A 22,873-nucleotide genomic window follows, 5' to 3' on the forward strand; every position below is an offset into this window, starting at 1 on the left:
AAAAACATGTTTGTATAGTGATAAGGACAAAACAGACTGAAAGAATAGTTATTTGCAATAGAAGTGTTCTTTGTAGCCATTTGTTTACTAAAGTTCACTATACAGAATTTAAAAAATCCTTAGAAAGTCTTAGGCAAATTATTTTATCTATAGGCAAACTATAATATCTGTGGGTATTATAATTATATATATACATATATATATAAACACATATATGTATGTAAACTTAAAACACTGAGTGAAAAAGTATCCTAATCAAACATGATGTATATTTAGAATAGATACATGTTTTTCTTTGTATGCTTTATTATCCTAATTGAGCCCAGACACAAAAGGATGCAATCCTTATTTCTTCCAAATTGGAAAAAGTTAAAACTAAGGTCATCTTAGTATATCATGTCCAAAGCAATGAGAACATCCTGGCAATGGATACTCAAGGACAAATATTCTAAAAGTAGAAACCTGTTAACTAAAATAACATTAGTTAATTTTCAACATAACTTTTTAAAAATATACGGTTTTGGGGTTTTTGGTTTTGGCTTAATCCTTAGTGTGCCCTAAACTGAACTGAACAAATGAAGTTATCTGGTAGTGGAAAAGCCAAAAAAAAGGGAGGAAGAGGCATAACAGACCAGGGGATCACATTACCCTGGCTGAGAAGGTAACAGAGTTCACAATGAACAACATTTAACACTAAAACAGGAGAGATATAGACGAATACAGAAGTCATCTATATACTTTGAAAAGATCTAAGGTAGAATAAAATCTAAACAGAGAGGAAATGTAAGATTGTGAGGGTTGTATCTTTTGGTTAAGAAAGTACTTGAGAGACAGGAATAAAGTCAAAGCAGCTTTTCTCATTAAACATCTATTGCTCTGCTTAAATCTGTTTGAAGGAGCATAGCAATACATGAAATACTGCATTGAGTAAGATCTATTGTTTCCCCAGCCAGAATGCTGAGGCTAACTCAAATCTGATTGACGTGCAATTGAAACACATGACAGTTTTTCCATAATGTCAACATTTAACACTGTCAACATTAAAGATGAGGCCCATTCCAACAACCCTTAGTGGACACTTACGATATTCATAAAGTTGTCCAAAACCTTTCAAGAAAATAGCATCAGTGCCCTTTATGAGGATGATACAAAAATCCTTTCTTAATCTATCAATAAAAGGCAGCTAAATTTAAAATTCCTGCTTTGCTCCAAGCAGTGGATAATTAATGAAGCCTTGACTCAAGAAGAGTTCCAAAGCACTTGATACAGGGATGCTGGCCTTTAGGACTGTTTACTTGGTAGCTAAGTGTCTCACCTCCTTAATTACATAAAAACTATAATTTTTATATCTTACCTGCCAGGCTTCATTCATTTAAAAAAGTTTTTATTTGTATTAACATTAAAATAATTCTCAAAGAAAAAAATTCATCCACAAGCCTGCCAGTACACTAAACTTCTTTAATTTGTCCACAGGCACATATAATTTGTAGCTATAATCACACCATACATAACATAATACAGCCAGTTTCTAAAGGCATTACTTAACATTCCCTGACAATATGTTCTGCCAAACTTCCCCAGCTTGCTCATTTAATTAGTACATATTATAAGAAATTCAGTGTAAGCTACAGCTTCATTGAAATATAAAAATTCCATAGATTCCATCTAAATATATGTCACGAATGGCATATTTTACCAAAAATGTAGTTTAAGACACTTTATAATTCACATTTATATACCACTTTTCATCTTACCTCTTCTCCAGACAGATAGTAGGCTGAGAGTAGTCCACCAACAAAGCGTATATTTACTTCAAAGACAGAAATTTCAGCATTCTATGGAAAAAAAAAATTCAAACATGATGATAGTACACAATTCAGAAAACCATTACTGTGATAAATTATACTAAATACTTAAATTTTGTTCAAATCTTATGCTTGCCCAGAGAAGTTTATATACATGGGGAAATGTTCTCCTTTTTAAAATTAAGGTATTAAATATCACTGTGTATCGAAACATCACTAACGGACCCCCAAAATACATACGATCATTATATGACAATTTTTAAAAATAAAGGAAAAAACATACTTAAAATAAATGATATGGTTTGTCTCTGTATCCCCACCCAAATCTCATCTTGTAGCTCACATAATTCACACATGTTGTGGGATGGACCCGGCGGGAGATAACTGAATCATGGGGAGGGGTCTTTCCTGTGCTGTTCTTGTGACAGTGAATAAGTCTCACGAGATCTGATGGTTTTAAAAAGGGAGTTTCCCTGCACAAGCTCTTTCTCTCTTTGCCTGTTGCCATCCATGTAAGTGATGACTTGCTCCTAGCCTTCCGCCATGATTGTGAGGCCTCCCAAGCCATGTGAAAGTGTTAAGTCCATTAAACCTCTTTTTCTTCCCAGTCTCAGGTATGTCTTTATCAGCAGTGTGAGAAAGGACTAATGCAATAGATAAAAATAATTTTGACTCCTAAACAAAATTATAAAAATATTTGTCAAATAAAATTCTTTCCTCTCTCTTCAACAGCAGATATAATATTTGATATTCTCTATTTGTGTACATGCAATGGGGCCAGGGCATTTTTTTTTTTCTGTTCTGCATTCTCCTTTATTTCATTCATTTGTCTGCTTTTTCTTCCTGAAAGGACAGCCTATACTTAGGCTGGTACTTCAACATTAGTCTAGGAATCTTTTCATCATGATGCACAGCTGGACTGCAAATAGGATTTGAAGTCTGAGGACCTGGGTTCTAGTGCTGGTTTCCAACTTTTTGCCTGTGGCTTGGGATTGTTCTTCTCATCTCTGAGAAGATATTTCATCTTCGCATAAAGGACATGATAATAATCATATATGCTATACCATGCTGAAATAGCCCTTATTTGCATCAATAATAGCTTGCTTTTATTATTTACAATGTGCCAGGTGCTGTGCTAATGTCTTTATATGGACTCTTTTAGTCCTCACAATGACCTTATGAATTAATTACTATTCTTATGTCCATTTTAAAATGTTGAAGCTGAGACCTACAGTGGTTAATGTGACTTTTTGAAGTTCAGACAACTAATAATTGGTAGAAGCAGGATTTGAACTTGAGTACTGTGACTCCTGATTCAGGGCTCTGCTATTCTGACTTCTATACACCTCACATGATAATGCACCAAGTCTCTTTATTCATGGTCATATAATTAGTAATTACTGCTAATATTTTATACTTGATTAGTATATAGATCTGTCTTACATTCTGTTACTAGATAAGTTAGAATAGCTAACCTACTATTTAGATTATAAAGTACATTTCAAGCTTTAGTTAGCTTCTTTTCATGTTCACTGGGCCTACTGAGTAGTTGTTCACTTTTGCCTAACATCAAACCATTCACTAATAATCATGGGACTCACAGCAATTTATAATATATGGAGTCAATATCTGGCAAATAAACTTAGTCAAAATCATGAGATGTTATTTCCTTTAACAAGCAGCTACTATGTGCCAGACCCTGTCCTAGGTGATAGGGAAAGGCAATAAGGACTGATAAGGTCCTCAAGCTCACTTGAGTCTACATTTTAGTGGGATAAAATATTTCCAGAAAAAAAGGAGATATGTATTAATTTTATCCTTACATGCTCTCTGTAAAAAGGTTTAAGAACCTAACAATTAAAGCCAAGTAACTGCTTAAGTTAAAAAAATTCAAAAAAATTCCTATAAAAGGACAATTATGAAAACAAGTTAGGAAACAGAATTACTAAGTCAAAGTTAGGCAAAAACATCACAAAATAAGACTGGTGTGTTTAACTGTATTTTATAATTTGCAATGTGCACCTGATATAATCTGATTAAAAGTACTATATATAGGTATAATTTAACTTTGAGGTCTATCACTCTGAATTTTACATAAATATTGGCAAAGGCTTTAATATTCTACAAAATTACTGATAAGGAAAAGTGAAGATAATCCATATATTTAGTTTGGTTCACGTGACTATGTTTCCTATGTTTAAGAGTAATAATATCTAATAATAAAATCTAATAAACTTAAACCCTCAAATCATATTCCTCTCAATTAGTACTTGTGTTTTTCAGTTTTTAAATCTGGTAACAGTTTCCCACATTTCTGCCTATTGAAGACTGTTAAGATGATCTTATATTCTTATTCTGGCTATAGGTTCTTGACATAATGCATTTTCTCTTCCTCTTGTGAAAATTTTGGATAATCAGGAACTTTATATAGACATCTGATAAAAATTATTGCAAGGTGGAGGTCTGAGTCATGTCAAACACCGCCAGAAATATATCTTCAGCTAGACATCAATCAACTGTTGGATGCAGTTATTCAACCAGTTATTGATCCAATTACATATTCTAAAACCTAAATTCTATTTATCTTGTACTGTACGATATTGAGAAATGATCCTGCAAGGTGCCATACTCAAGGTCACTTGCTATGGCTTTGGATTTCATGGATCTAATAGTCTGTCCAGTGAGCCTGTTTAAGAAGCAAATCTGGTTTGTTAGTTAATCCATGAAGGATCCCAGTGACTGCTATGTCCTTGTCTTTAATAAATCTTGCTCTGGAACATCACGCCACCACCATCACTAGTTCTCAAGTCACCGTTTTCTCTGTTTGAAAACCAGAACCACATTCGAATTTCCAATATATAATTATTTCTCTCTCCTTTTCAAAGTTAAGTTTAAATAATTTAGAAACCTTAATTTGAGGTCTCTTTCAATATTCTAGGTTGTATTATGTTTTTAGGCCAAAAGACTGAAATTTAGACCCTTTAGTTCACTCTTTACAGATTCGTAGATGAAAAGGACTAAGAAGATAAAAATTCTCCCACCACACCAAATTGGTTGGCTATCCTGCAGAAATCAGAAAGACCTGGGATTGAAGGCTGATTTGGAAGCCATCTGAGTTTGAGGTCCCAGATAACTAATTTATTCTGAGTCTTGGTTTTGTCATATGTAGAAAGGGACAATGCATTCCTCCATGATGTAAAGCAATGTACACAATAGCTAGTAATACACTCAACAGACACTCAACAGACAGCTGTTGCCGCTACCACTGTGCAGCTCAGCCTAAACGAACTAAAACCTACCTTCCCAGGGTCGCTGGAAAATCAGAAACTTTGGAATCATAAATACTCTTCTTCTTTGGCCCATATGAGGTCTTATTTCTTGAGGGCTTAAAAATCCTCTTTTGAAATATAGAAGCTGATCAACTTCCTTTGGGGCTTGATATATTTTGTATGAAATCTGGATTTTCAAAAGTGAATTTCTACAAATGAGGGTCTCAGGCCATTTTTATAAACTTCTGATTCTAATTTCCATTAAAATAATAAATTTAAATGAATACATTCTTATTAATAGTCATGATGTTCTAAAAGTTTTCTACTGACTTACCCTAATGACAGAGGGGGTATTTGGAGCAGGGGGAAGACAGTAGGTAGACAAAGCAGCCTGTAACACTAAATCTTGTGAGATTTATCCTAACAACATGAATTTTGCAGTCTACCTGAGTTTGTTTTAAAATAAAACTAACTTCCCCTTTAAATCTTTAAGATTGCATTCCAGTATGCCCCATGTATTCTGTGGCTTCTAGTACACAGTCTTACATGAGTGGCAGTTTAAGAAGTACATCCCGTCTTTTATTTAAATTCCATGTACCTATTAGTTAATGTCAACTGATAAGCAAGAGGAGATTGGAAATTTTTGGTTAAGACCAACCAATAAAAAAATCAGAATTGGAGAAATTGTTCTTTCATTTTGATTTACAGCAATGACCACTGAATCAAAGAACACACTAAATCAGATTCATCTATAAATTGAATAAAATATATGGTATGCCTAAATTTACACCTAAAATCAAGAGATGAGTATTACAAATCATGAAAAAATTATGCCTCAGTACTAATCTCTATTATTGTCTTGGGTGTTTGAGATTGATAACTTCCACCTTAAATTTATCCCTTTTCTGTATATTTTTCTCTACTCATTTACTATACATGTATGTAAATTTACGAGATAAAGTGATAAAGACTGCTAACATGAAAAAGAGAGTCTAATTTATAAATTATTTTGTATGCTTCCCTCCTCCAATCCTAACATCATGCTCCATCTCTCTGCAAAGAAAGGCTTCTTCTGAACCAACGTATCATGAGATCATGGACAGGAAGTATCTAACCCCATCTAGGCAACAGAGAAAATGAACACTTCAAAATCTGTTTCCAAATGAGTACCTGAAAGACCAACCTCTTCACACTAGACAAGACAGCACTTTAAACAACTCTGAAATTTGATATTTTTATAGGCAACTTATTCACCAAAATTAGCTATACGATGATGTATTTTAATAGATTTCACTAAATGAAATAACAGGCTTGACAATGAAAATAACGAATTTACGTTTTGGAACAGATTCAGCCAGTTTCCTTTTGCTTGAGGAGCTATGTCGAGATGCAAGCCTTCCCTGAGGAACAGATAAATTGTTTCTTTGGACCTTCAAGTCTTATGATGTTTATTTAGAGTCACACTTGTATTAGAATTCTCCTTAATTATTATCTTATGATTCCATACAGCATGACAGATCTGATTGACTGCATTAAATGGAAAAATATTTCTTGGAAAAGAACTTATCAGACATATTTAAATTCTATTCTGAGTGTTTGAGTTTCAGAGTGAACTCAAAGTGTAATAGTTTTTGTTTTTAAAAGGACAATTCTCCGATCTCTACAATCAGAGACCACTCTTTTGCTAGCTATTCCTCCAAACTCTGTATCAGCTTTCTACTTAGTGAATTATGAGCCTGGGGTACGGGATTATTATCATACATGAGAATCAAGCAAGCTTTAATAACTGCCCACTACATACCAATGCAATATTTCTGTTTAGTATCAACTGTTTCACTGAAATCCAATGTAAATAACAACTGCTCCATTACTAACACATGATAACGATACTTTATCTTTAATCAATGGCTTTGTTAGAAACAACATGAGACTTGTCAAAACCATTGATTAAAGACTGGTAACTACCAATAAGCCTCGCCTATGTTTAGGCTTAGCATACACCTTTATTTATAAATGATACTTCAAAGTGTGTGCTGGATTAACACTTTGAGGATTAAAAGTATACAACTCCTTTAAACAATTAAATTGCAATATTTCACAGTGTAAGTCAGTGTGTCACAGTGTGTCCTGGCAGCCTTTGGTTTCCTATTTAAGCAACGTGACAAATCTCTAAAGACTGCTAACAAAGTGCAAGTTCTGTGGGCCACAAAGATATGCAAATACCTATCTTCTCTATGTTAATAGATTGGTTTTACCATGCAGGTCCAGAGGCTCTCAGGCAGCAGCCCTAATTACCATCAGAGAGAACAGCACAGTATCCTCTGAAAACCAAAACCCAAATCATCACTCTTGGTAGGTATTCCCTGGCATTCAGATGGAACACACTCAATAACTTCATTTAACAGGATAATTAATTTAGTTATCTGCACCCATCAGGATGTAATGTGGCTCTAAAACAGACCTTTCTCAGGAGCAACACTAAGGCAAAAGTAACTTCTTTCATGCTCTATGGCATGGACCTCTGGACCTAAGCCAGTACTCAGTCATGCATTTGAGAAGATCCAAAGTTGCTTCTTGAAGTCAACATATATCCTCCTGACAGGGAACCCTACAACTTACTTTCTTGAAAAGTGGGAGGGCATTCCAACTGGGTATGCAAACAATCTGGATCTTTACATTAAAGAAAAAAAAAGTCACCGTTGCCACCAGTACTTCTGTTCTCCAAAACACAAGGTGTTCATTACAACCAAAGGCATGATCCAGATGCTTGCCAAAGATCACAGTTGCAGTGTGTTGCTAGTTAGTGTCCACAGCAGGCTGATCATCTATCCTTTGCCATTCTCAAGGCTCTGCCTCTCATACTCAGATATCGCTTTACCGCAGTCCAGAAATATGGCTTTAAGGAAAATTTTAACACAGCTTTAGCTTTTAGAGGGTTAATATAAGAAACTGTTATCTGGAGAAAAATTCTACATATTCTATAAAATTCATTACAGAAGATAGTTTTCAATATTTCTCATGTGAGGTTCTAGGTAACCAATATTGTTTTAAGTGCCAGTAAAAGAACACAATTGAAATTAGTAATGCCCAAATAGGAAACCCTTGATCATTTGTTCTTATGCAACTGATCTTCCTGTTATCAGGGGCCACTACAAATCTGTTCTGGAAATAGGTTAGGTAATAACAGGTAGACCAAGTGACTTGAACTCCAGATCATCTGTAACTATACAAACAGATGACACAATACAGCTCCTTGCACCTGAGCTCTTCTTCCAGCTGAGTATAGTATAGGCTGTCAGGAAGTAGGACAAGATGCCTTAACTTCTCATTCATTTAACAAATATTTATCAAATCACTATTGAACAATAAACTCTAATTAGTAATCTAATATTAAGATGACATGACTAATCTCAGAGGACTCAAATTCTCTGGCTGCCTATATATTTCTCGATTCTTTGCATTTCTTCTCCAATTAAAAAAACACAAGGTCATTGAGTTAGGCAGACTGTGTTCAAACCAGAGATCTTGCAGCATAATTTGCGACAGCCTAATTAACCACCTATTTATCTATAAATATAGGTAAAAATACCAATTACTACTCTGTATGCTTGTCACAAAGATTAAACAAGATACACCCATGAAAAAAATCACCTATCGGCCGGGCGCGGTGGCTCACGCTTGTAATCCCAGCACTTTGGGAGGCCGAGGTGGGCGGATCACGAGGTCAGGAGATCGAGACCATGGTGAAACCCCGTCTCTACTGAAAATACAAAAAATTAGCCGGGCGTGGTGGCGGGCGCCTGTAGTCCCAGCTACTGGGACAGGCTGAGGCAGGAGAATAGCGTGAACCCAGGAGGCGGAGCTTGCAGTGAGCCGAGATTGCGCCACTGCACTCTAGCCTGGGCGACAGAGCGAGACTCCTTCTCCAAAAAAAAAAAAAAAAAAAAAAAAAAAGAAAAAAAATCACCTATCATAATACTTGGTATATATCACATATTACTAAATAGTTTCCTTTTTCTTTTTTTTGAGACGGAGTCTCACTCTGTCGCCCAGGCTGGAGTTTTTTTGTTTGTTTTTTTTTTTAAATAGAGATGGCGGTGGCGGGGAGGGTCTTACTCTGTTGCCCAGGCTGTTCCTGAACTTCTGGGCTCAAGAAATCCACCAGCCTGGGCCTCCCAAAGTGTTGAGATTACAGGTGTGAGCCACCGTGCCTGGCCAAATAGTAGTTTCCTCTTTTCATTTCTTCCCTCCTGAGATAGCTTGGCTCTAGCTAGGGTTCTCTGACTACTTTTCCTGCTAGACTAAATGCTCCATAAGGGTAAATGCCTGATCCTTAGAAGATACTTAGTAAATAACATGAGTGAATGAAGAGTGACTAACCAAGAATCAGTTTTAGATTCTTTGTCCTAAGATTACTTTGAGTTAAAATTAGAAAATGCATTCATGGAGTCAATACTTAGGGTTTTCTGCCAATATCTATGTGCCTCTACAGATACTTGAACTGAATACAAGCTCCTTCTGTGAAGTCCTTGCTCTTTACTCCCCAGAACATATTATCCCAGTGACTTATTTTAAGCCAGATATTAAAGTCATTTGAACTTTGTGCTACCAAGTATGCAAAATGAATCAACTTCCTATGCCCTAATGAAAAGAAAATGAGTTTTAGTTAATTATAATATAAACCAATAGAAAACATTTACTTTATACCTTTCAGTGATAGAAATTGGATATTTCACATTAACAAATTTATTCTTGAGTGTAAAATTTGTTTATACTTAGGAGCACAATAGGATAAACCAACTCTCAACAATAGTGTTTGTTTCATTTTATTTTCCCTTTGCAATAAATTTAGACGCATTAACTTTTCTTTTCTTTTTTTTTTTTTGAGTCTGAGTCTCACTCTGTTGCCCAAGCTGGAGTGCAGTGGTGCAATCTCAGCTCACTGCAACCCCTGCCTCCCAGGTTCAAGCTATTCCCCTGCCTCAGCCTCCCAGGTAGCTGGGATTACAGGCACGTGCCACCATGCCTGGGAAATTTTTTGTATTTTCAGTAGAGACGGGGTTTCACCGTGTTAGCCAGGATGGTCTCAATCTCCTGACCTCATGATCCATCCGCCTCGGCCTCCCAAAGTGCTGGGATTACAGGAGTGAGCCACTGCGCCTGTCCAACTTTTTTTATAATACCCTTACACTGTCAATTAGAATATCTTATCAGGAAAAAGTGTTAACTAAAATATAAGTAATATTTATAAGCTAGAATGATACTACATGTTATTTAGTATAATTTTTCTTTTTTTTGCTAAGGCTTTTTCAATTTCTCCTTTCTTCACATAAATGAGAAAAATTTCTCAATGTTTTTGAAGAAAAATCCTATAATTTAAAAAATAATCATTTGATTTCTGGATAGAATGGGTGAATATAAGACAAATTCTAATGTGACATATTAAAACCAACTAGAATACAGTAAGCTGGAAAACTTCACAACGTAATGATTAGAAAAGTAAGTCAATATATCTCTCCCGAATTTATATGTTACTATTTTTAATATGGGAAACAATATTGTTTGGATATTGTTGACAACATATTTTTTAAAAGGAAAACATGGTAATACCCAAAGAGAGACCTGCAACAAATATTTTTCAAGACCTCTTATATTAAGAAAATAGTATAATAAAGACATCTGAGAAATATGCCTGTAATTTTTTGAAATATATATATTTAATTTTTATGAATACATAATAGTTGTATATATTTTAAAATTATATCTTGAAAGGTATAACCCAAAACTATCATTAACAGGCCTAAAATATATATGCAAAAGTCTGCATACTAATTGAGTAAAATTTTATAAAAAACTAAAATAAAAATTTAAATAAACAAAGAAAACTTCAAAGTTCAGTATCTTAGCAATAACTCAATATTAGTCTAATCCTTTCACCTTACAAGTAAGGAAGCCCAGTAAATTCTTCTCTTCTACATAGTCTGATATCCCCTACTAAATTCATCTTTCCTTCTCCCAGGTCCCCAGGACCCATGGAACACATTCAAGGCATCCTGTGGTGGTCTGAGGACAGCCAACTGCCTTCTGTTACAGTAACATCTTGTCTGTTACCTTTGCACTTAGTCATTTTAAGTAAAACTGCTCCTCATCCTCCACCAACCTCAACCCCTGGCCCCAAGTCCAGAGCTCCTCAGACTACCACAGGTTGCACAGGTCGTGAAAAGAAAAAAACGGCTATGATATTTGAGGAGGTTTGGGGCAACAAACAATTATCAGATGGACCAACCCAAGATTCAGTAAGAAACTTGGACACTATTCATAAGTCAAGTGTTACTAAAGTTTGCTTTCCAGTTTTCCATCATTAGTGTTTTAGAAGAATTTAGTTATTATTCCCCTATCCTTCCTTGAAAAGACAGATATCAGTCGGTCTCATATATAGCTAAAGAAAAGCCTGCAGGTTTTTGAAGGTAGGAGCTAATTTTAATAAGGTAGAAACGAAGTTTTTTTTTTTTTTTTTTTGAGACGGCGTCTTGCTGTACTGCCCGGGCTGGAGTGCAGTGGTGTAATCACGGCTCACTGCAACATCCGCCTCCTGGGTTCAAGCGATCCTCTTGCCTCAGCCTCCTGAGTAGCTGGGATTACAGGCACACACCACCACGCCTGGCTATTTTTTGCATTTTTAGTAGAGACGGGGTTTCACCATGTTGGCCAGGCTGGTCTCAAACTCCTGACATCGTGATCCACCTGCCTTGGCCTCCCAAAGTGCTGGGATTACAGGTGTGAGCCACCATGCCCGGCCCACAGAAGTACGATTAAGAAAGCAAGCCCCCAAAATGAAACAATTTTTTTCCAGTGCTTTAATTTTTCATATTTAGCTCTATCAATATCAGCACTACCACAGGTCATTCTAATCAAATAGCTCCATAACCTTCAGCAAATCACTAGCTCCTTATGCCTGTTCTCTCATGTTTAAAATAGAAGGGTTTAACACATTGATCCCCAAGGTCCCTTAATATTGATCGGAATATTGTCTCCTTTATATTCTATATTCAATTATTAGGCAAATTAAACACAGACTCATCTGCCTGTCTTTTAGGTCTCCCAAATGCGGTATATATAGCAATTAATTAGGGGAGTAGAAACAAAATACTAAACTTTTAATTTATATAAGTTTTCAATTGAAATAGATGGGGGAAAGACTTAGCTTTACTGATCCTTAATATTCTACCTAACACTGGTGTCCTCATTTGGTCTCTGAGAGAACAAGAGTGCCACAAAGCAGAGGCAACAGCAGGGAAATTCTCTTTGTCCACTTTCAGCATACGGCATGTTACTTGTGCATGGTGACTGGGATTTACAGATACTATCAAATGCTTACCCGACAGACAAGAGACTTACGAGAATTTCTGCAAAGTGGTCTCAGATTAGAAATAATACCGATAACGCACACTTAAGTGAATGACTAAAAAATTCCAAGGCCTACATGCTTTCTTTTCTAAGTTCTTTGTCAATATCATTATAAAGTAAAACAATGACTATCAAATTAGAGCTGATAAGACGTAGTCCTCCCCAGTCAAAATTATCAAGAAGTATTAGAAGTATTCACTATCCTTAATTCTGATTCTTTCTCTCAGTATACAATGGGCCTTGAAATATTTGCTAAGAATGATAGCATACAGAATTTAAAAAAATATATCACATATATAATCAATTTATTTTTACTGAGAGGTGAGTTAAGATCCACAAAATTTGAAGCTTTACGGGAAAATGAATGCTGCTGCTGCTGGATACACCATGACACAGTGTAAAAGTATAAGCACTGGAGCCCCACGGACCGACATCAGAATCACAGCTCTTGACACACAACCAGCTGTGCAGTCTGGAGTAAGCCTCTGAGGTTCATATGTTTAATATACAAAGGTGTGAAATTAATGCCCATCTCATAGAGTTGCAGTGGGACTGAACAAGAATACTAGGCACATGTAGGTCTCAATAAATACTAATTTCTTTTCTGTTACTCTTAATTTGCCAAAAAACAAAGACACAAATTCGTGTAGTGAGGACAATTTAAGAATATAGTATAAGATAATACTTGTATACTATCTAAAGTTGCATTATTTTTGTTAGAGTACATTATAATACAATAATAGGGCCCACTACAGAATTTATCCATGTTAATTGAAATTTAAGGACTGAATTAGCAACTCTTATTCAACTTACCACATTAAAATCTAAATTTTCTTCAACCCATGATTTTGCTTCTTCAAATTCATGTTTCATTTCCATAATAAAAAGTGTATCCAGGGCATCTACTATAGTTGCTCCTTTGATGTTACCTGAAAAGATCAGAAAAATATTTGATACGATACTTTGGCTAGACAAAATATATGTAAATTGACCATACCTAAGAAAGGGAGAGGGTAATACTGGAATTATTAATAAGCAATAATATTAAACATAGTCTAAAATTCTTTCAATGAAAGTATAAAACAGCACCAAACTAAAAATTATCATGGGCTATCGACTGATATACTAATCTTTAAAGTTTCTTCTGAGTTATAAAAAATAAATGTCCCAGAAATTTCTCTTAGAAATTTCATTTGTGATTGCATTCTCTCTCTCTTTTTTTTTGAGATGGAGTCTCACTCTGTTGCCCAGGCTGGAGTGCACTCTGTTGCCCAGGTTGGTGCGATCTCAGCTCATTGCAACCTCCACCTCCCGGGTTCAAGTGATTCTCCTACCTTAGCATCCTGAGTAGCTGGGACTACAGGCGCATGCCATCACGCCCAGCTAATTTCTGTTTTTAGTAGAGACGGGGTTTCCCCATGTTGGCCAGGATGGTCTCAATCTCTCGACCTCGTGATCCACCCGCCTAGGCCTCCCAAAGTGCTGAGATTACAGGTGTGAGCCACTGCACCCAGCCTGTGATTGCATTCTCTAGCAAGAAAAGAATAGGCCTAAAACCAAGGAGCAACAGACTTATTAAGACTAACGTAATTACATCAAAGTGCACCTGTGCAAAACTCTAAATATAATTAGATCTAAAATTGTTTAGTGACAGTTCTAAGAAGACATTACTTTCAAATGAAATTTCACCCCCGTATGAATTCTGACTGATGCTAACTGCCCTCCATCCCCTACAAGTCCTGACCTCTGTGGTTTATTTCCTCTGAATTCCAATGACATGGAGACTTCATGTTGCCCCGGCATTTATCACCTTCTATCTTGTATTAAAATTACATGTGTGCATCTTTTAGTCTATAAACTTTTTTTTTCTTTTGAGACAGGGTCTTGCTCTGTCCCCCAGGGTGGAGTACAGTGGCGCAATCATAGCTCACTGCAGCCCCAAACTCCTAGGCACAAGTGATTCTCCTGCCTCAGCCTCCTGTGTAGCTGGGATTATATGTGTGTGCCACCATGCCTGGCTAATTTTAAATTTTTTTTTGTAGAGATGAGTCTTGCTATGTTGCTCAGGCTGGTCTCAAACTCCTGGCCTCAAGCAATCCTCCCACTTTGGCCTTCCAGGGTACTGGAATTAGAGGCATGAGGCATGCACTCAGCCTGTAAACTTAGAACAAACAAGTCACGTCTTATCTCCAGATTCCTTACGGTGTCCTGTGGAATTGTGACAATAATGCCCAATTGTAATTGAGTAGTTTAGCTTCAAAACGCATTTTAAAATGTTTTTCTTTGTCCTTTCTTCCAGTCTCAAGATGTAACCTTGAAACAAACTGTAGAAACCTTTTTCCTTAGTCTTAAAATATGCCCTTGAAACATGCTTTGAAACTTCACTCCCCTTTCCCGCTATGCACTCCTTCACCCCATGAACATTTATGTAACTGTATACTTGGATCTAATTATGTGCTTACTAAGAAGTTCCAGGGGCTAATCTTGTAACAGATCAAGCATGGAGACCCAGCTGCAAAATTTCAGAGACTACCTCAAGGCAGTTAGTCAGCAACTCAGCCATTGTTGGTATGACATCAGCCTGCACTCCAGGTGGACTACAGCTAGAGACAGCCGCCAGAACAAGACATGCAGACCTTATACTCAGGCACCCTTCCCATATGCCTCCCAGCCCAAGTTCCATTTTTAAGACCCTCTTCCCAGCCTCAAGTGTGAAGCAGTTTCTAGAGGAGTAAGCCGGCCACTGCTAACTTTGGAAATAAAAGTCATTTTCCTTTCACTGAGCTTCATCCTTGTTATTGGCTGTGCAAGTGGCAGGCAGCCGATCCTGCACTCAGGAGCACAACAAGTCGCTGCTGAAAGACTGGGCACTACACTTCTTATACATAATTAGCATTCTGGATGATCCAAGACCAAATCTATAAATACAAGTGAAAATTATTTCACTGGCACACGCCTTTCAAATGCCAAGTTGAGAAGTTATCATTAGAAAACTATAAATAATAGAATATTAAAACACTTGATTTTCAAAAAGATAAAAATTGTAAATCTTATCTAATAATCAGGAGAAAGAAACCTGAAGACCCTTGCATTTTGTGAAATGTTTTACTGTAATCCAATTTCCTTTACGTTTTTTGAAGCTAGAACTATGGATTCAGAGAGACACTGGAGGGAATATTTTAAAGTGGGCATTTTGAAATATGATATCACCTTCATATTTTCATTGACATTTCATTTCTAAGTTATTAAGACCCTTAAGTTAATATTTTTATTTCTTGTATTTTAGCTTTACATGAGTATAATTGGTCAAGCACAAAATACCTCTCTTTGAGGTACAGTTTTACTTGAAATCTTCTTTACCACTGAAATCTTGAAATAAATAGTTCTAGTTTCCTGTTTAAGATGGAATTGAGAGATCATGAATACTTAACATTTTTTTTATATTCATTAAAGTTGTTTAGGAAGGAACCAGTCTTACTCTGTCTAGGAAAAAGATGGAAGGTTCAACATAAATGGTGAGAAACAACCATGAGAAGGAAGCAGACCTGAAGAGCTCCCCAATGGCTAATAACTGGGAAAAGATTCATAATGCCTAATACTTTCTCCAAAAAGGTTGTTTTTAGGGTTAAAACTCAAAATAACTTATCTCAAAGTAAAAACTATTTCCCAAGAAGCCAGGTGGTAAAGAACTTACATTTTCCTATCTTCTGCCTGGTTTGCTGAGCGAATATATGGGACTACATATTACATAGATAAGAAATTTGGCTAAGAAGTGGGCTAAAGAAGTCATTTAAAAGTTTTTCTCATGTATAAAAATGAAAACTTTGTATGTCTTTGTAACAAGTTCCACTATATTGGTATTTCTATAATAAGAAAATCATTATGTATCTTATTTTAATTTGAAGATGGAATGAGATTAAATACCATTTGAATTATTAATATTTCATTTCCTTATGCTAATACCTGAAGCTCTTTTTCTAAGAGCAAGTTCTTATCTTGATTATGAAAAGTGTTTTTTTACTGAAAAAGCCAATGAAAACGAAAAAACAAAAGTCAGGCCTAAGAGACCTAGTATGTTTTTAATGTTCGATAAAAATTTTTAAAATCATAAATGTTTTAACAGAGAACCAAATAATCCCTCTGATAAAGATTATGGCAATTTAACACATTAACTGATTTCTTAGTGGTACAAACGACTTTTATAGAGATAAAAGCAAAATGGAGTTATAATTTTTTCAAAAAATTTTATAATAAACAATGAAAAAATAAAGGCCTCTGGCTCTGCATGAAGTTTTAGTTTCTCTCTTCAATTCATACCTCTCCTTACCCATGTTAACTGGTAGCTGGGTCCTAAAAACACTACTTTAGAAGTGTCTGGAATTACCTCTATTGCCTCTACTTCGGGTATAGGCGCTCTTCATCTCAAAACTGTGTCACTCTGATAGACCAAGTCTCTTTTCTTCTACTTTTCCCAGCTCTTTCTACCTGTTCTTGCAAATCCTGCAATGCCCTCCTCCCAACATGAGGTCCTACTGGTTCCTCAGAACTTCATGGAGTATATATTGAACCACCTGGTGCATTGATAACTCACTATTTACATATTATATGTTGTGTATTAGGCAAAGACTTGTGTAAAGACCTGTACAAAGACTTGTATTATTTTCATTATCACCAGTGCTACAAGTAAAGCCAAACACATGGAAGGTTCTAAATAAATGGAAAAGCAAAATGTCAGAATTAGGAGCATGGACTCTAATGTTAGCCACACCAGGGTTCAAGTCCCAGCTCTGCCAGTTAGTAGGTGGCTATCTCTGGGAAAACTATTCTCTGGGCCTCATTTTTCTCACCTATAAAATGTATATTTTAATGAGGCTAAATGAAATAATGCATGAATGGCACTTGGCACACAGTAAGTGCTCAATAAATGTGAGCTGAAACTGTTATTATGTGAATTGCTACTATTTAACATTTTCAGTTAAAGTATAGAAAGTGTTCTATTGTTGAATTCAGAAGTTCCAGAGTAACACTGTATTCCCTTAATCCTGTTACTTACAGACAAATTTTGAGGATTAGAAAGAAATCAAGTGCAGTAGGAGGATACTGGGCAGCTCTGTGACCCAAAGAATCCATGAAACTCTTGTGTTATTTAGCTTCCTTACTTCCAAATGGAATGTTATTAACACCCACAGTACCAGTCACAGAGGGCTGCTGTGGGAACCAAATGCAATAAAGCGTGCAAAAGTGGATAAATGGAAGTTCAATTAACCTAATCCATCCTCACTTTATCTTCCATGGTACAAACAGGAGAAACCTACAGCCAAAATTGAGATACAGTGAAGATCACCATGGCTAGCTGCCTTGCCCAGATTATCTATAAAGGCACAACTTTTACCTAACAGGAAGCAGTTAGTGCAGCCCACCAAGTGCTTCTATGCTAGGAATCACCCCAGAGGCTAAAAATCCTGATACTGCACCCTATAACCATTAAGTGAGAATCTTTAGAAGTATGCCCCAGGCATCAGTACTCTTTAAAGTTACTCAGGTTATTGGAACACATAGCCACTACTCTATCTGAAGGACACACTATGCACAATCCTTATCCAATTCCATCAGGTGTGCAAGTTTCCTAACCAAATGGCCTGGAGGGCCATATTACACAGACTTCTCCACCATCCATAAGCTCAAGCAATTGGGGAGAAGTTATTGTCACTAAGAAACCAAAGCACATCTACTCACCAAACAAACTGCTTGAATGGCCTCCTTTTGATATAGGTTTAAGTTCATTTAATCCCCAGGCATAACCTTTATAATTATTCCAAGCATGTTTCATCATCTGAGAAAAAAAATAAAAACAGCATTATAGTTTGAATGGAGATGTTTTTGCTACAAAATAGGTAATATATTGAAGAGCAAAGGCTAAAACATTAAAATTCATTAGTTAAAAGGATGACTAAGTAAAAGGGTTATGATTATATAAACCAGAACACACACGCTCATATAAACATGCTGGTACACATACACACTACTCTTTTATGTTTACAAATGGAAAGTTTTCGTTTTTTGAGTCCATTTAATCCTATTTAATACAAATACCATTTTCAAAAGTCAGTTCCCAAAAACAGGAATTTAGCTTATCTTAAAAGCATGAATCATGTCTACATTTATCTAGTTCATTTTCATAACAGATTAAATCTGCAAAGACTATCTTTAAAATTTATATTTCTGCACAAAGTTCTTCTTACTTTGTTGACCTCACAGCATACAGACAAATATTCAGGTTATCCCTTTAAACCACTTTGATGTTTCCTGACCAAGACAATATAGAGAAGTATTTTAAAATATTTATAGGAAAAAAAAAAACTGTGATTACGCCTAGATTTTGGGAAAACATTTTAATGTAATCAATCTTTAATTGGATACATATATGTGTATATGTATGTAACTGAAGATTGATCCAGTATATTCCTAATTCAGAGTCCACACACCAATAATGGTTTTAAAAGCCAAATTCCTCTGCCATAAATTAGTTGTATAAACTTTTTTCAGTGACTCAAAGAACACATATAATTATTTTTGTATACATATTTTTAAAAAGTGTTTGGACTCTTCAACTGTCTAGAACTCAGTAATCAAAATATAGACATAATTGAAAAAGGTTCCAATCTGGCTCCATATTTTAGAGTATCTTAAAGCATCACACAAAGTTATAAATATTATCTACGGGCTGTTTACCACTCAAAATCTTCATTGAGATCAATATTTTACTAATAACAAAGTCTTCATATGTTCCTGAACATAACAATCAGCATCTTTAACCAATTTGTAAATTACCTTCCTAACTCACCACTATTACTACTAATAGTTACCAAGAATCAGTAGTATCTGCTGAGTACTCTGCTAAATGCTGTAACTTTAGTATTGTAACCAATTCTTGCTACAACCCTATGAAATATGTTTTATTACCATTGTTAGGGAGATGAAGAAACTGAGGTTTGGAAGTTAAAAAACAACTTTACTCAAAGTCACCACGTTTTTCCAAAGACAAGGTGCCAGGGTTCATCTCCAAGCTGGCCTGACTCCAAAGTCCATGGCATTAACCAACACATTGCACCACCTTCCTTTAATGAGTTAGCAACAAAATCTTCCTTTACTGAATCAGATTATTGATCTTCCAACAATCAAAAGAATGTGTATATGGTAGTGTTTTCAGGATTTTTTTCTTATAAATTAATTTTGTTGAGAAGTAAAACAGATTTGAGGGTCACATGACTTGATTTATAATCCCTACAATGCCACTGATGAGTCACATACTTAAGGATGAGTCGTGACTCTTATCTGAAAATTTGGGATAATTCCTTACAGGATGTATGTAAGGAATACATGTTTGTGGTCTATGTTTTTGCACCTTGTATACTGCTTGACAGATGGCAGGTAATCACATGTTTATTAAATTTTAAATCTATATTAAAACTAATTAAATTCACATCACAGAAAAATAGAAACCAATGAGCCTCTGAAAGACTAGGTATATAAAAAATCTACAGAACACCTAGAGATTATATTTGAGTTTTATTTGGCTTTTCCATTAAATGTACTATATTTAGTAAATTCTTCACTCCTGTAAATTTCCAAAGATATTTTATAAATTCAAAAGCTTTTGGAATATACTGAACATCAAAACAGAAGAAAAAGTTATGATGATTTGTTTCAGCTTTGTCAAAAATGATCATTTATACAATGTACCACTAGTAAAGGATCTCCTAAAGTAACCTCTATAGTATATATTAACTTTTCCTATCTTCTTCCCTCAAGGGAAAAGCTGACACTAATTGGTTAGTTTCCTACATTTCAAAAGTTGCTGACATATTTCTCAAAATGGGTTCCTGATCCCATGGGATTTCTATGAGTTAAAGTTAGAAAAGACGAAAATGATGTGGTCAAAATGCCCTGAACGAAGCACTGGGAGGGGTTTATCTAGCAATTGTAAAGAGGAACCGTCATATTGTTAACCAATTCCACCAGCTGATCACCTCTGGAAATGATTTACCACATTAAAGCTAACTGTAAGACACTGTGTGCGTGTGTGTGTACACATGCATAGAATAACTATAAGCTCCAATTTAAAAGTCAAATATAAAATCAACTTGTTAACTCAGATTTATGACTTACACAAATATTTGAAAACATCAAAAGGCTACCAGCTTTTAATTTTGTAGTATTAAAACATTACCCAGCTGAGTGGCGATGGGCATGAAGTAATTTAATTTCTCATGTTCTCATGAGCTGGCAGGACAAGGAAGTCACTTCTAAAAGTTAACTACTAACAAGGACAGAATTGATCCCCCCTCTTCACAGGCTCCTTAGGTTTCTTTTGTAGTCTTCCATTAACTTAATTAGGGTTCTACAGCCTGGCATTCCACGTAGAAGTAAAATGGGCCCGAATTTCAAATGCAGTAGTGAAACCCTCACAAAAAGAGATAAACTTAAAGCAAGCCAAAGATGTTTTCTTCCTGAATACGTATACTTGCTCCTGGTGAAAGGTAGAGCTGACACAGTGTGTGAAAAGAAACAAAGGACCAAAATTTCATAATTGCAACCCATTATTTTAACCCAGAAAATATTAAATTGGGTATAAGGCATTAAAGAAATAGTATTACTTCCCCCTTGACTCCATGCTTATAAGAAAAGATTCTTTGATTTGTACTTTCTTCTCAATTGGCATCAGGGCTGTTAATTAGGCCAGGTCATTTATTGAGTATCTGCTACACTATGAAAAGATTCTAAAGGACTAAAAGGGAAGTATACAGGATGCTGTCTCACTTATTATCTCATTGATAATGTATGGAAACATAAAATACTGCCTGTTTACATACTCAGTAAATGTTTATGAATATAGAAGACTAAGAAAACTAATTAAATGTTGTATACAACTCTATTGTTGTTTCTAACAAATTAAGTTTAATGTCCTGACCTAATCAAGCACACTGAAGAAAGAAATACGTTGGAATTTCCCTAGTATGCATAGACTTCTTATCTTGCATATTTATTGCTAGAACTACTCTTAGCAAATACTTCTATTTGCTGAAGTTTTAAACACATACTCTTTAAATTTTTATATTAGACACATTAAAAGTCTTTGAAAATTACATGATTTTGCCAGACAGATCTTAGGAAAACTTTGGGCTTTCATTGCCCTATTTCATTGAAGCCTACAAGTTCAAGTCCCACTTATGGCCTCCTTCTATGGGATCTTACATAAAATTTCCATAGTTTGTAGGATGTGATGCTGGCCCAGCTGAATGAACCAGGGCCTGGTGCCCAACTCAAAGGCAGGCAGCTGAGAGCCAGCCATGAGCCTCCAAGGTGGCGCCCTGGTGTGTAGTTCTCACTAATGGATGGGACAAGTCAACCCAACCATCCACTCTACCTAGGGAAGTGTAACTGGGAGACATTCAGAGAGAACCTAGAGGCCAGAGAGTGATACAGAAACAGAGAAGTACAAATACACAAGAAAAAGGGCCATGAAGCAGTAGAAGCCATGAGAAAGAAGACGAGAAAGGCAAGGAGAAAAAAGTTAAGAGGAGGCTGAGGCAGAGATGATTTTGCCACTTGGATGGTTCCCCAGTGGAACTGTGTTAGGCCTGTACAGCAGCTATAGAACTATCAACAATGCTGTGGAGTCCTGAATGTTGATGAATCATCTTCCCTTTTCCTCTTTGCCTGCTGAGACTGTTTGCTTACTTCCCCATGTGTACTTGTAGAAAAGCTTCTCATTTACTGAGGAGTAATGCGTAAAAGCGGGTCATGGGCGAACGCATATGTGAAACAGATATGGGTTCATATCTGAGCTCTGCCATCGTCAGTGTGACTCTAAGCGAGGCAATTAATCTCTCTGAGCCCACTTTCTGCACACATAAAATGTGAATAAAAACACCTCACTGGTTGTGGTGATGATTAAATAAAACAATGCATGTAAAGAGTTTAACATGTTGCCCGACACACAGTAAGTGCTCAATGCATTTTAGGCATTATAATTACTTTTATTAAAAACCTAAGAATGTCTGTGATTTTTGCAATCTAAAAGAGCTTCATAATTTTTCCTAGTATAACACATAAATAGGAGGGACAAATACATGTGAAACCAGGCAAACTTATATTGTACACAAGCTCTTTATCAATATATACATTTAAAAATATACACAACTATTTGGTATCCAAAAGATGAAGGAAGAAAGGAAGAGTAGAAAGGTCCTCTCCAGGTTTAAGGCAATGTGGGGCAACCTTTAGCTCTGGAGGTTCATACACTGGCTTTCATAAAATCTTAGTTGTGCCAAGGTACTGCTGTGTGTGTGGGGGGTTTGTTCAAGGGATTTGAGGTTGATCTGGGAAAAA

The 22,873-nt window shown here is 35.8% G+C and overlaps 1 protein-coding gene across 1 annotated transcript in view; it reads right to left on the minus strand.

Moving 5' to 3' along the window:
* Positions 1 to 22,873, minus strand: part of MAN1A1 (mannosidase alpha class 1A member 1) — a 182,686-nt gene that overhangs the window by 121,221 nt on the left and 38,592 nt on the right. Inside the window, exons 3-5 of the mRNA XM_030809626.1 lie at positions 18,218 to 18,314; positions 13,295 to 13,410; positions 1,755 to 1,835 (exon numbers count right to left, since the gene is read on the minus strand). Coding sequence (XP_030665486.1) covers positions 1,755 to 1,835; positions 13,295 to 13,410; positions 18,218 to 18,314 — 294 coding nt within the window. The remainder of the gene's footprint in view (positions 1 to 1,754; positions 1,836 to 13,294; positions 13,411 to 18,217; positions 18,315 to 22,873) is intronic.

This window comes from Nomascus leucogenys, chromosome 3 (genome assembly GCF_006542625.1).
Source record: "Nomascus leucogenys isolate Asia chromosome 3, Asia_NLE_v1, whole genome shotgun sequence".
NCBI lineage: Eukaryota > Metazoa > Chordata > Mammalia > Primates > Hylobatidae > Nomascus > Nomascus leucogenys.